This window comes from Coturnix japonica, chromosome 14 (genome assembly GCF_001577835.2).
Source record: "Coturnix japonica isolate 7356 chromosome 14, Coturnix japonica 2.1, whole genome shotgun sequence".
Classification (NCBI taxonomy): domain Eukaryota; kingdom Metazoa; phylum Chordata; class Aves; order Galliformes; family Phasianidae; genus Coturnix; species Coturnix japonica.
In genome coordinates, this window is record NC_029529.1 from 1,908,024 (window position 1) to 1,920,295 (window position 12,272).

Sequence of the window (12,272 nt, forward strand, 5' to 3'; positions counted from 1 at the left end):
TCCTGCCTACAGCTATTTTCCTTTTACTTTCCTGCTTGACAGTAGTCCCTCGTATCCCTCTGTTCTCCTCTCTTTGAACATACACATTTTCCTTTAGTCACGGAAATATAATTTATGTCTATTATCCCGCATTATAGACTGCAGATTGGGACGAATGAATGGATCGTCCGCTCATCGAACGTCGAGTTTCCAGAAATAAATAAATAAGGAAGGCACCCCGCTTTGCTGGGGGGAGAGAAAAGCCAAAGAGGGAGGGCTGGGGGGCTGCAGGGGGACTCCACTCTCAAAGTTGAATTTCCAAGCGGGGACCTTGAAGCACGATTTATTAGCACCATGCTGTTTGCTTTTGTCACGTTGGGATGTGGTGGGGGAAGCAGTGGCCCCACTCCAACCCAGACCACCCAGCGAGCTGCCGGCTACCGGCTGGCACAGTCCGATGCAATGGGTCATCCCAACTCAGCAGCTCCAGCCCGGCTCCGCAGCCCCTTTGGGGGTGAGAGCAGCAATAACAGTAACAGACCACCCCCCACCACCACCCCCCTAGGAAAATAAAAAATAAATTAATTATATCCTAACAGACGGGCTGTCTGGGACGAGAGAATTGCAAAAACAATCCCCACCCCAACAGGGAGAGTGTGTGTGTGTATGGAGGAGAGGGAGAGTGAGGAGGGGGGAGAGAGGGAATGAGGCAGACAGAGGGGAGGGAAGAAGGGAGGAGGGAGCCCACGCTCTGAGAAACATCACTCCATCTCTCTCACTCCACGGGAGCTGAGCAAGGAGCAGAACGATGTTTGACAACACGCAGTACCCCTATAACTGCTTTAATTATGATGGCGATGATTATCCTACCTGTAGTTCTGACGAAGAGAAGAAATTCACCAGACCGGCGTATAGGTAAGAGGAAGTTTCTCCAAGTCCCCCAGCTTTGGGGAGGGTTTTTGAGCTGTGGGATGGTGAGATTGGAGTGTGTGAGGCAGTGGGGCTCCTCATCCCAAATGTGTGTGGTGGGGTTGGGTCTATGGTGGGTACATTTCCCCCTTCCTGTGCTTGTAGTGCTCACAGTTTGTTTTGTCTCATGTGGGGGTCACAGTGCTGAGCTCAAAGGATCTTTTCTGACCTCCTGGAGCCCCAGGAGAAGAGGACTGAGATGTGCAGCATGCCAGCAGGGGAGTGGGATGTAGATAGTGCTCAGTGTGGTGGTGGGAAGATGCGCGGTAGGTGCTGTTGGGGCAGCTGAGGTCCATTCCTTGACCAGGCAAGGCTCTGGTGAGGAATATCTCTGCAGCCTTTTGGCTCACAGAAACTTTTCTGATGGGGTTTATGAGGAGGGTGATCTTCCTTTAACCCTTTGGGACTCAATTGCTTGGAAGTGCTGCCTGCTTCTTGTGCTGGTTACTGCAGTGACCACGCTCAGGGCTCATCCTGGGGCATCTCGGGTCAGTGTGCAGGAAAGGAGAACTTTTGGAAGCAGAATCATGGACACACACAGACCTGTGTGGTCCTAATAACAGAGTGTGGGGGTTAGGTGATGGTGTAACTGCAAGTTTTCCTTTTTTTCAGCTACATTGCCTTAATTGCAATGGCCATCCAGCAAAGTCCTTCAAATAAAGTCACTCTCTCTGGCATTTATGACTTCATTATGAAGAAATTTCCTTACTACAGATCAAATCAAAGAGCCTGGCAGAACTCCATCCGGCATAACTTATCACTAAACAGTTGTTTTGTAAAGGTAAGACCTGTAACTGTGCATTTACTTACAAACTGTGCATGGCTAAAAAAAACTATGCAGGAATAGTCTCATCACTAGGAAGGAAGGCAAAAGAACCGCTGAGCCACAAATCACTTAAATCTCCCTAAGCTGTCAATTACAGAGATAAAGAGTATATCCCTGTCTGATGCGTGCTAATAGATAACAAACAGAAGAGGCTAGAGTTTGCATCCTATTCATGCAATGAAACAGAATAGGCTTAAAAGTCTTGTCATATGTGTTTACACCATTCTTGAATGTAAATGAATGCAGATGTTAAGCAGCAACATCTGTAACGCATACAAATACTGAACTGCCTTTAAATAAATACAGGTTCCCAGAACAGAAGGGAATGAGAAGGGGAAAGGAAACTATTGGAGCTTTGCAACGGGATGCGAATCCATGCTGGATCTCTTTGAAAATGGGAATTACCGGAGAAGACGGAGGAGAAGGAATATGAAAAAGGAACATAAAGAGCAGAGATCAAGCAGAGGGAAAGGGTCTTCGTCCCCTGATACATCTCCTACGGACACTGCTTTAAACAGTGCTTCCTCTTCTGAAAGCATACATGAAAGAATTGGCTCAGAACCAAGACTACTGGAGCCCCGTGGGTTTGCTCCAAACAGCACAGCCAGCAGGCAGAGCCTGAGCAGCTCCTCCTTAGCAAAATCGGATTCTGAAATAAAATTCAGCATCGATTACATTCTTTCAGCCCCCGACCCTTTGCCTGTCCTGAGATCTCAGTATAATATGCAAGAAAATAAATATCACCTACTGGAGGCCCAGCAGATCAATCTCCAGCTCTGGACAATGTGAAGTTATTCGTGGTATCAAAGTCCAGGTTGCAGTACAGGCTGCCATCGCTGCCATCAGCCGTCTGCCTCCTCCTCCTAAGCAGCACTCAGAAGGGGTTACCCCTTCTCCATCTGTACCCAAAGAACTGTGCTGTGCTTGAAGTGCAAATAACTGTCACCAGTATCAGTTTTTGCCATGCTGAAATTCATCATAACCCCGCTTTGTTTTCTGAACTATCACAGACACCATCTACCACCACAAAGAGTTTCCTTCTTCAAGCAGAATCTGACAGAAGAGACTTGCTCCCCAGCCCAGCGCTTTCTTAGAGACAAAGTGAATTTGATTCCACTTTCACTGGTGGAAATTTGGGTTAATTCCACTGAAATGTATGGCTCAGCTCTTGAGCTGATCCACAACGGTGTCATTCTGTCCATTTACACTGGCTAAGAATGTAAAGGCTTGGGGGTGGGGATTTGTTTCCTTAAAAATGAATCACAGAAAATCAGTCTTCTATGAATTTTGATTTTAGCATCATGTCCCAAATTGCTGTGTACTAACGCAGCTTTTATCCATTGTTATTTAGCAAATATAGCTGTTAATACGTGCTTAAGGTATATTTTTGTTGACGTTCAGAGCAGAATTGTTCCAGCTGTAGAAGCTGTGTTCAGGCTAACCACATGAATGCTGGTTGTGAGGCTGTTGAATACTGGCAGACACCAATAGATGATGTGACAGAGGTGTGGGGTCTCCTCATACCTTCATTTAAAAACAGAAGTTCCCCTCTCCCCTTGCACTACCAGCAAATGTCTCCAGGGCTGCAGGAAAGCCCTTGGTCACATTTTGTTTAACAAGTATGAAGAAAGACCTGGGGCTGCAAGAAGCTGCATTCTGCGTCAGCCAAAGCCAGAATTCCACCTACCTGCTCTGAGACAAGTTGTATATTCCTACTAAAAAGATTTATATTGATCCTTCTTGCTAGCAATTGATAAAGTGGTACCTGATGGGATTTCAGGAAAGCTGGTGAGATGAAGATTGTACGGAGAGCAACATTAGCTCCCCATCTCCATTCCAAATGAAAGCCATTCCAGCACCATCTACACACTGTGGGATGTTTCAGAACAGAACCTGAAGGACAACGCTGAGCTCTACATGACATTTAGGAACTGGTTTTTATGTAAGTTGTCCAATAAGAAACTTCCTGGTACTGAATGGCAGCATCAGCAGAGATGCCACAAAGCCTTGGTTTTGGCTTGGCAACCGGAAAAATAGCCTAAGGAAGGCAAAAAAACAGCCAAGGATTCTGGTGGTTTTAAGCAGTTATGTAGAGAGATAAAGTTATCTTTGCAACATGAACAAAATGAAGGTATACAAGATAAGACTGAGCAAATTGCTCTAGAGGTATGCTCAGGCATGACTTGAATTTTTATGCAGAAGCTTTGACATTTCACTAAGTTATTTTACATTGTGTCTAATATATATTGTACATTTATACTATAAATTCTTATATATTGTTATTGAGAAAGGGAGCGATATCACTGCACTTAAATGTTGTAAAAATGCATGATGTATGTAGCTGTGCTGCTGGAAGTCCTGCCGCTTACTCACAATTCACCATCAGCAATATTTCACACTGATTGGTAATAAATGCTTGTTTTTTGGGGTGGAAAAGTAGACAACTTGCTGTCTTCAGGCACTTCTGTGGCACACCAAAGTTTTTGCTTCTTCAAGAAAGGCCAAATGGAAAATCATGTCAAAGTTGCTTTGCTGTGTGTGTTCTGAGCTTTTGAGGGATGACTTCTTGTGACCAAAGTGTGCCTCCAAAGGGAGCTCTCTATTCACTGCAAATCCACACTCATTCTGGCTGCTATCATCTGAACACACAATGTGAAGGGTTAGACCTGGCCCATGCGCCATGTGCACCAATGTTGGAAAATCTCTAGGCTCACTGGCGGATGGATTCTCACCTGAAGAGAGATGAGATGTTGCACCCTTGGCACACATGGCAGTATGTAGGTGTGGGAAGCATGACCCCATGGGTACTTCAATGTCTGCATGTACTCCTATGCATGGTGGTATTTGTGCTTCTCTTGCTTCCACCCCGCAATTACGTATTCACTCTTAACACTCGTCTCCTTTTCTTGATTGCTTTAAATGTGACAGTGCTGCTGTTGGTCCAATAGTTATTCTACACATCAGCACTACATTTGAAATATATTTTTTATTGCCACAAAGTGTGCAAATATTTCTTACTATTTGGTCTTTGTTCCTGCAAAAGGTAACTAAATGACAGCAGAAGTTCCTATCGAGCATACATCTCACCCAGAGGAACACAGAGGGCTGCTGAGACCAATGGAGGAACCATTATGGCTGTTAAGCAATGCAGCATAAATGCATTAGGAAAGGCAGAAATATACCCATGGAGATCCAAAACCATTTACAATAAGATGAATTAATATTCACAAATAGCCATTTCCTCTGCTCACAGTAAAGTACCTGCTAGGAGAGACTGTCTTACTTGCATTTCTCTAACATATAATCAAAGAAATTTGTGTACCAATAGGTGTTAACATTTGTTTTGCAAAGGATATCAATCATATTTCAAAAAATGAAGGGACATATTTCAATTTACCCACTGTATTATATTCTGACGACTCCAGAAAGGTTTCCAGCACTTAAAGTGAATGGCATTTAATATAGAACAACATAACAGGGGTGAGGGCTAGACGTGACCTTATTCAAATGTCGTAGCCATTACAAAGCCATTCCCAATGTAATTATAATTAAATACTTTATGCCTTTCTTGCAAATCCTCTGATCGATCATTGATATTAACATTAATATTGTATTACCCCCGAGCAAATGTCTCCCACACAAGTGTTATGGATCACCAGGTTTCCATTAACAAAGTTGTGAGCTATTGCCATATGCTGGTCGTGGATAAATTTACGTAAATTACCTTTTCTTGAGGAAGAGGGGAAAAAGTACAGATTTTTCTTTTTATCCCTGCACTCTGAGCCTGGTGCTATTTCTTCAGCTCCATTTAGAAACCATCAGCAACTTCTATACAGCCAACACCAGAGAAAAATCTGATAGGAACATCCATCTCCGCTGGGTGAGGGTAGGGGTCTGCACCCCACTGATGCCATCACTGGGATGGTCGTGCACAGCAGACAACATGAGCAATGGTAGTGGTGTTTGGCTGAACTCATTTTTAGGGGTCTTCTTAGCTACAAATGGAAACTCAGGAGTCTTGGATTTCCTAACCCTAAAAGATGTACTTCCCTTGGGGGCTGATGCTGGCTGTCCCAAGGCTGGAGCTGCCTGGAAGGGGAATGTAAGCCCGTACTTATAGTGTCATGAATACCTTTGCAATGGGAAAAGGTGAGAGGTTTCTGTCTGCGGACAAACTAAGTTCAGTCTTACTGAGGGATCCCAGGTATTTATTTATCCTATTAAAGGAAGGATCCCTATGACAAATCAAAGATTTGGATGGAACTATGGCAGGTCACTCTGCAGCAACTTGACTTCCAAAGACTCAGTTTCTTGGGCTGTGTGCAAATCCTTGCAAACCCATTAACTTTGGTTCATTTGTTTTTGGAACTGAAACAGCACGTGTGAAAATGAACACTGCATTTTGTACCCAACATCTCTGCACGCGCACTCTGCCAAAATGTGTCAGCAACTCATCTCCAAGACAGCATCCTTCAAGCAACAAATGATCCTTCCTCCTTATTCTGCCTCAGCATCCAGCTTCTTTCTCCAGAACATGGCTGCTGTTTGCACTGCAAGGCACAAAGATCCTAGTGCATGCCCTCTGTTTCTCTTCTACTGGGAATGTCCTTCACATTGCATGTCAGGTCATTAAATTAAAGATCTGGGTAGGTCCAAGCCCTACAGAACTCACATTGGAATTCTTTTACCCAGAGAGCTAACATAAAATAACAAAGTAAGCTATGCTCCCTCCCACCCTATTACAATAGTTGGAGTCAGATCCAACTGTGAGAATTTTGCCTGAGAAAGAACTGCAGGATTTCTCCCACTGTGAAATCCAGCTGTTAATTCAAACAGAAGGGATGGACCTGACCAGATAGGCCAGCTGGCTTGTTTCCATCCCAAAGTCCATTCTGTTCCACAAGTTCCTAAATTTATGGTTATGAAGGTCTTCCAAAGCCCTTGTAGCAGAGTATGGCATGCAATGTTTTTGTTATGGAATGCACGCTGCAAAGGAAAAACAAGGTTTGAATTTATCTTTCAAATGAAGATCCTGGAATCTCTCAGGATAAACAGTCTAAATTAGGAATCAAAACACCCCATGTTTCTCACCATAACTATGAAACTGAAAATAAGCTCTTGCAGAGGACTGCCAGAGGAAAACTAGAAGTTGCAATAACCCAACCAACTCTCTTTTTGAGATCAGTATTACCATGCCGCTCATTGTCAGTCCATTGCAGGGGATGATGCTCTGCAGCAATGGGAGCTACCTTTCATTGCAGGGATGCTTGCTGGTACCAGCACTTGGCCTTACAATTCCATGTATGTGGATCTAACTGCCCCCTGTAGCTGCAGTTTCCAGAACTGCTAATGGTGAAAGGCTGTCATGTTTTTCTTTGCCCAGGAAAAAGATTAGGATGGAATCAACTTTCCCCTTGAGCCCAAAGGCTCTGCTGACCATTAGCCATCTGTCCCAAGCACATCTGCTCCAGTTGAAAATCCTTTCTGAGGTTTTCATGCCACGGATATTTATTGCTACATCAAAATTACTTCCCATTTTCCCTTCTTCAGCTTGAGGCATGACACTGTGCTAGTATTGACTGTCACCATTATCCTCTGCTGCCACTTTCTCCTTCCAGCATGGACTCTATAGGAATGAGAAAAAGAAGCAGAAATGAATGTGGAAAATAGTAGGTGCAATGAGCTGTGTTTTGTAATTAATCTGTCTTAATCTTCACAGAGGCTGTGGGCTATATGAGCAATTAGTAAGCCCTGGAAGGCATTTTAGCACTAATCAGCCCATAACATCATTCTGCACTGGAACATCTGGGACTGGCTTCATAGGTTGAATCCTCAATCTCCAGAAATGAGTGGGAGTTTGGGTTCAAGTGATCAAAACTTCATTCACTGTTGCCAGGACCAGAGACTGTTCAAATTAAATGCTGCGTTGACTGCAGAGAAAACCAAATACCTGCCATAAGATATTTGGTGTTCTCTCAAGACAAAGTAGCAGCTTGTTTCCACAGGTTTCTTTGGCTCTGTCTTTCAGCCAGACAAAATACTCCTTGAATTCAATGGAAGATATGTACAAACAGGGAAGAAGTTCCCAAAAGCCCAAGGGCTGAACATAGCAAAACCAGATGTTGGCAGCTGGGGACAGAATTCCCGGTGCAAAGACCTCTGTGTGTTCTCTGATGGCACCTCTGTTTTGGGGCTGGTGTACACATCCAAATAAACAAGTTACACTAAGCTCATGCCCAGACTTGGGATCTCAAATTTTCCTTCAATGGGAAACTGTCCCAAATCTGCTACAGTTTGGCAAGGGAGTGACACTGTATTACTTTCTATTTTGTTTTGCTGTTGATGAAATTACAGGAAAATAAATGTTTTCAAGATGATACATTGTGTATCCCTAATAAATACCGAGGGCATTTAATATAAACTACGGACACATGGTTTGCTTTGTTGTTCTAAGTAACCATTTCCTTTCAACCAAATGAAAAACTAGTTGTGCTGTGATGCTGCAGATTATAAATTAGCAGCTCTCGTATGGTTTTGTGCAATTGTTTCTCAAAGAGCTTTAGGCTACTTCAGACACACACACAAAATTCAAATAAAATATGAATTCATTGAACTGTAACTTGTGGTATTAGATTTATAACAAACAAAGGTAGGTCACATAATCATGTCACTGAAAACAACACTTTAAAATTCAAGCAGCAACATTTTAATCGAGTTTTAGTTCTGGTTCTAAAGTCAAAATGAAGCTTGACTCTTCCTGCTTTCCAGTGCATGAAACCAGAGCAGGCAGTAAGCACATAGCATATACTTGCAGACAGGTTTGCTGTTGTGGCAGAAGAGCTGGGGACAAAGTGAAACCAGGGCTGGCCCCAGCAGGGTGCCATCAGTCTGTCAGAGCATTGGGTTGCTGGGTGCACCAGCTTGACTTCCTCAGCTAGAGGAAGGAGCATGCCATAATGGATAGAAATCTTCACTCCTAACCCTGACACTGCATCATGTTTGCCATTTCACTCTGGGAGAGCAAACACTGTTCTTGAGACATAAACCCAACTGCTATATCCTCTCGTAAGGAAAAATCCTATTAGCAAGCAAATTCTCTGTGTACTAGGCTCTATAGGTTCATGGACACGGTATGGCACACATGAAATTGGTATCTCAGTCTTAATTCTGGATTGCAATTACTTGGAGCTAAAGTTCTTCCATCCGCCAGACCTGTGAGTTAATGCTTGTACAGCTACTGAAATTGATTATCAGGCTTCCTGTTTCCTCACTTGTGATCCAGTAATATTGACATATGGTACAAGGAAATTGCAATCTGAATTCTAGTAGCAATAGCTAGAGGCAATTACAACAGGAGCATTGCTGGTGGTGGCACGTGGATTCCTTTATTAGATGTAACCATATTCTGATTATGATGCATTCATCTGAGATAGCAGGAAATTCTACTTTTTGCTGTTAAAATACAGCCAAGAAAACAGTTTGTTTCTGTATTTCAGGCTTTACACTAGAGCAGCACATGAAAAAAGCCTTCTGGCTCCAGAGATTCAGGTCCATTTTGACCCTAACAGGGGCAATGCCTTGGGGCATGTCGTGTTCTTCCTGTGCCTTCACATCCCCATCAGCAAGGCAGTACAGAGAGTTCATCTGTGCAGAGCATTTGTTTTGAAATTAGCTATCTATAGGAAGCTCGTGTTATTAACATTCTATATTCTCCTCATTTGCTTTCACCTCTTTTGCCTCTGCTTTAGCTTTCTGTGACAAAGAGAACAAGCATTTTTCACTCAGAGGGAACAGGTTGCTCAAGGAGGTTGTGGGTGCCCCATCCCTGCAGGCATTCAAGGCCAGGCTGGATGTGGCTCTGGGCAGCCTGGTCTGGTGGTTGCTGACCCTGCACAGAGCAGGGAATTTGAAACCAGAAGACCATTGTGGTCCTTTTCAACCCATTCTATGGTTCTGTGATTCTTTGATCAGAACAGAAGGTTTGGATTTCATTTCTTCAGAATTATCTTCTTGTTTCTCATTTCCAATATGAAGTAAAGCATACCTATGTTATATACCTCCAGCTACACGTAAGAAACTTTCCAACTTCTGTCACATATTAATTCCCACTACCACCCACATAAGCAAACTTTGTGCCATTTCGGCAATTTTGCACTCAGTTCATTTCATAAAGACCCACAAATAGGCTTTGTTGGCAGTTAAAAATAAAATGAGAAGAGGACTACTGAAGTTTACAGAGGAGTCCCTATAAGTGGGGATGATGGTATTGCAGTGGGTAATTAAATCAGCCTGCAAAAATTGCCTGGGTGCAAAACTGGATGCAGAATCTCAAGAATCTAGCTCTTCTTGAGACAGTCCAGCTGTACTGGGAGAGGGAGGCATTCAATATCTCCAGCTCTGTGAAAACAGAGCTTTGATTTTGCCTTTGGAGAACTTTCCCATGCCAAGCCCAGCTGGTTAGTTAGCATTTGCTACACATCCAGCCTCAGTGCCATCCTGAAGTAATGACCCATGGCCATCCATTACAGAGGCTGAGAACAAGTGGGTTGTCATGGATCGTGGCTCCACAACAGACCAACCTTTACCAGAGGAAAGTTCAGCCAAAGTGGGAAAGTTGATGGGTTTTTCCCTTCCTTGTGTGATCTGTGAGAAAAGTGCTTCTGCTAATGAGTTCTCCTCGCCTCTTTCCTTCAGAAGTCCCCAAGGCTCTGTGTGCCTGCCTGCCCACCCGCAGCAAGGCAGAGGTGTGCATGTGAATGAGGCAGATACCACCGTACCGTAATTACAGACATCCTTACCTGCAGTCACTGCCCAAGGGGGGAGGTAGCATCTGTTGGGGCCACTATAAACTGTAATAAGGATGAAGTATAGGGCTTTCTATCTCTCTGCAATACCAGATGTTTGCAATTCAGACGAGACTTTAGCTGTAATGAACCCAGACTTGTAAGACTTGGAAACCTTGGGCGATCCTTATGAAAAATGAGTGTTTAAGAGATTCAGGAAGCAGATATGCCAAAATATGATAAGAATGACGCTTCTGAGTGACGTTTTCCTTCCTCCAAATAGAATAGAGTAGAAATTTCACCACTACCATGAGGTGTCTGGAACAAAATAAGAGAAATACAGAAGTTGTACAGATGCAACAAAGCCTGTCCATCTTCTCAAAGCTCTTGGGCTCAGCCTATCTCTGATCCCAACCAAGTGGAAGAGAACCATACCTGGAATTGGACAATCCTTCCCTACCTTGCTCAGCAGCCCCAGTGGAGCCAAGCTGTGTTACGCTCAACCAGCTTCTAATCCCTTTTTGCTTGCAATACAAAAGTTAATGGGAATTTCATGTTGATTAAATGTGTGTAAAATGCTGCTTGAAATAAAAAAAGTTCCCAGTTAAATGACTTCTCGTCACTAAAATTAATTTAAGTTGCATAATGTTTTTCTTGTTAGAATAATTAGCCCTCATTTAGGGTCATTTGGAAGACCAGCTTAGTTATTTAAAGGCAGTGTTGTGTTTTATTCAAGAAAGCTTTGTATTTGAATTATTTCCACAAAGTGATGCAGATAATTGCTTAATGCTTACTCATTCCAATACATAGTCTCTCAGCATCTGAACACCATTAATGGAAGCAGAACTTGGCAAAACATCCCATCATTCTTATCCCCCAATCTTTTTGGAAACGAAGAAAGAGCATTACAGACAATGAAGTATACAGACTTTCTAATTTTTGCCTGCAAATTGATCCACAAACAAAATGTATTCCTCCAGCTGCCACTTCAGGACTGATTTCACATCACCTAGCTTTAATACATTGCCTTTTAGCCAACTTTAAACCCAGTCATGAGGTGTACCTCAGTTTTGGCACCTCTCGTGTTTCCCCAGATAAATAACTACGTTCACCAGAATCAGGACCTAAAATTCCTTTGTTTTTCCCAAAGGTTTATTTGGTTTGTTTAAATATTAGAATCCACCAGCAGTGCAAAATAGGCCTTTTTCATTTGCTGTTTGATCATGGTGGGAAAAGCTATTAATTTAGTTGGTTCCCTGCAATGAGCTCTGGGGTTACTACCAAACCACAAACTGATGAAAACAATAAATGCTAGACTGTATTAACTGTAAAGGTTAATCCATAAATCAAAGGGAAATGTCAGATGCCTTTTAACATTGATTGAGATGTAATTTGGTGTTGGTAGTGATATGTTTGTTTCATAAATTCACAAATGCACGTGATTCCTGTTACAAGTCCAGGTCTTTGTAACTTAAAAGAAATTAAGTAATCTGTTTTATTTATATGGTCGTATAAAGATTGAATATCTCATCCTGTTTCCGTTGCAATATATCACTGACTTTAAAACAAGTGAATAGTACCATCCAAGTCTTCTTCCAGGGCTCTGTACTTGGGCTTGGTATGAAAATGAATGTGCTCTTGTTTCTCCTGAAAGTATGCCATTACCTTAAATATGTTTGAGGCTGCTGTTCCTTTTAATTTCTGCTTTTGATCCA

At 42.8% G+C, this 12,272-nt stretch overlaps 1 protein-coding gene across 1 annotated transcript; it reads left to right on the top strand.

Moving 5' to 3' along the window:
- The first annotated feature begins 696 nt into the window (after window positions 1-696).
- Window positions 697-8,195, top strand: FOXL3 (forkhead box L3). Its single transcript, XM_015877032.2, has 3 exons — window positions 697-894; window positions 1,561-1,729; window positions 2,081-8,195. Exons 1-3 carry the CDS (start codon window positions 788-790, stop codon window positions 2,561-2,563), a joined length of 759 nt encoding a protein of 252 aa, XP_015732518.1. The 5' UTR covers window positions 697-787; the 3' UTR covers window positions 2,564-8,195.
- Window positions 8,196-12,272: the final 4,077 nt, after the last annotated feature.

Excerpts from the sequence above, each read along its gene's own strand:
- FOXL3 (XM_015877032.2), top strand. The coding sequence starts at position 788 with ATGTTTGACAACACGCAGTACCCCTATAACTGCTTTAATTATGATGGC. Across the intron at positions 895-1,560 it reads TTCACCAGACCGGCGTATAG|CTACATTGCCTTAATTGCAA; the intron begins GTAAGAGGAAGT and ends CCTTTTTTTCAG. Across the intron at positions 1,730-2,080 it reads TAAACAGTTGTTTTGTAAAG|GTTCCCAGAACAGAAGGGAA; the intron begins GTAAGACCTGTA and ends AAATAAATACAG.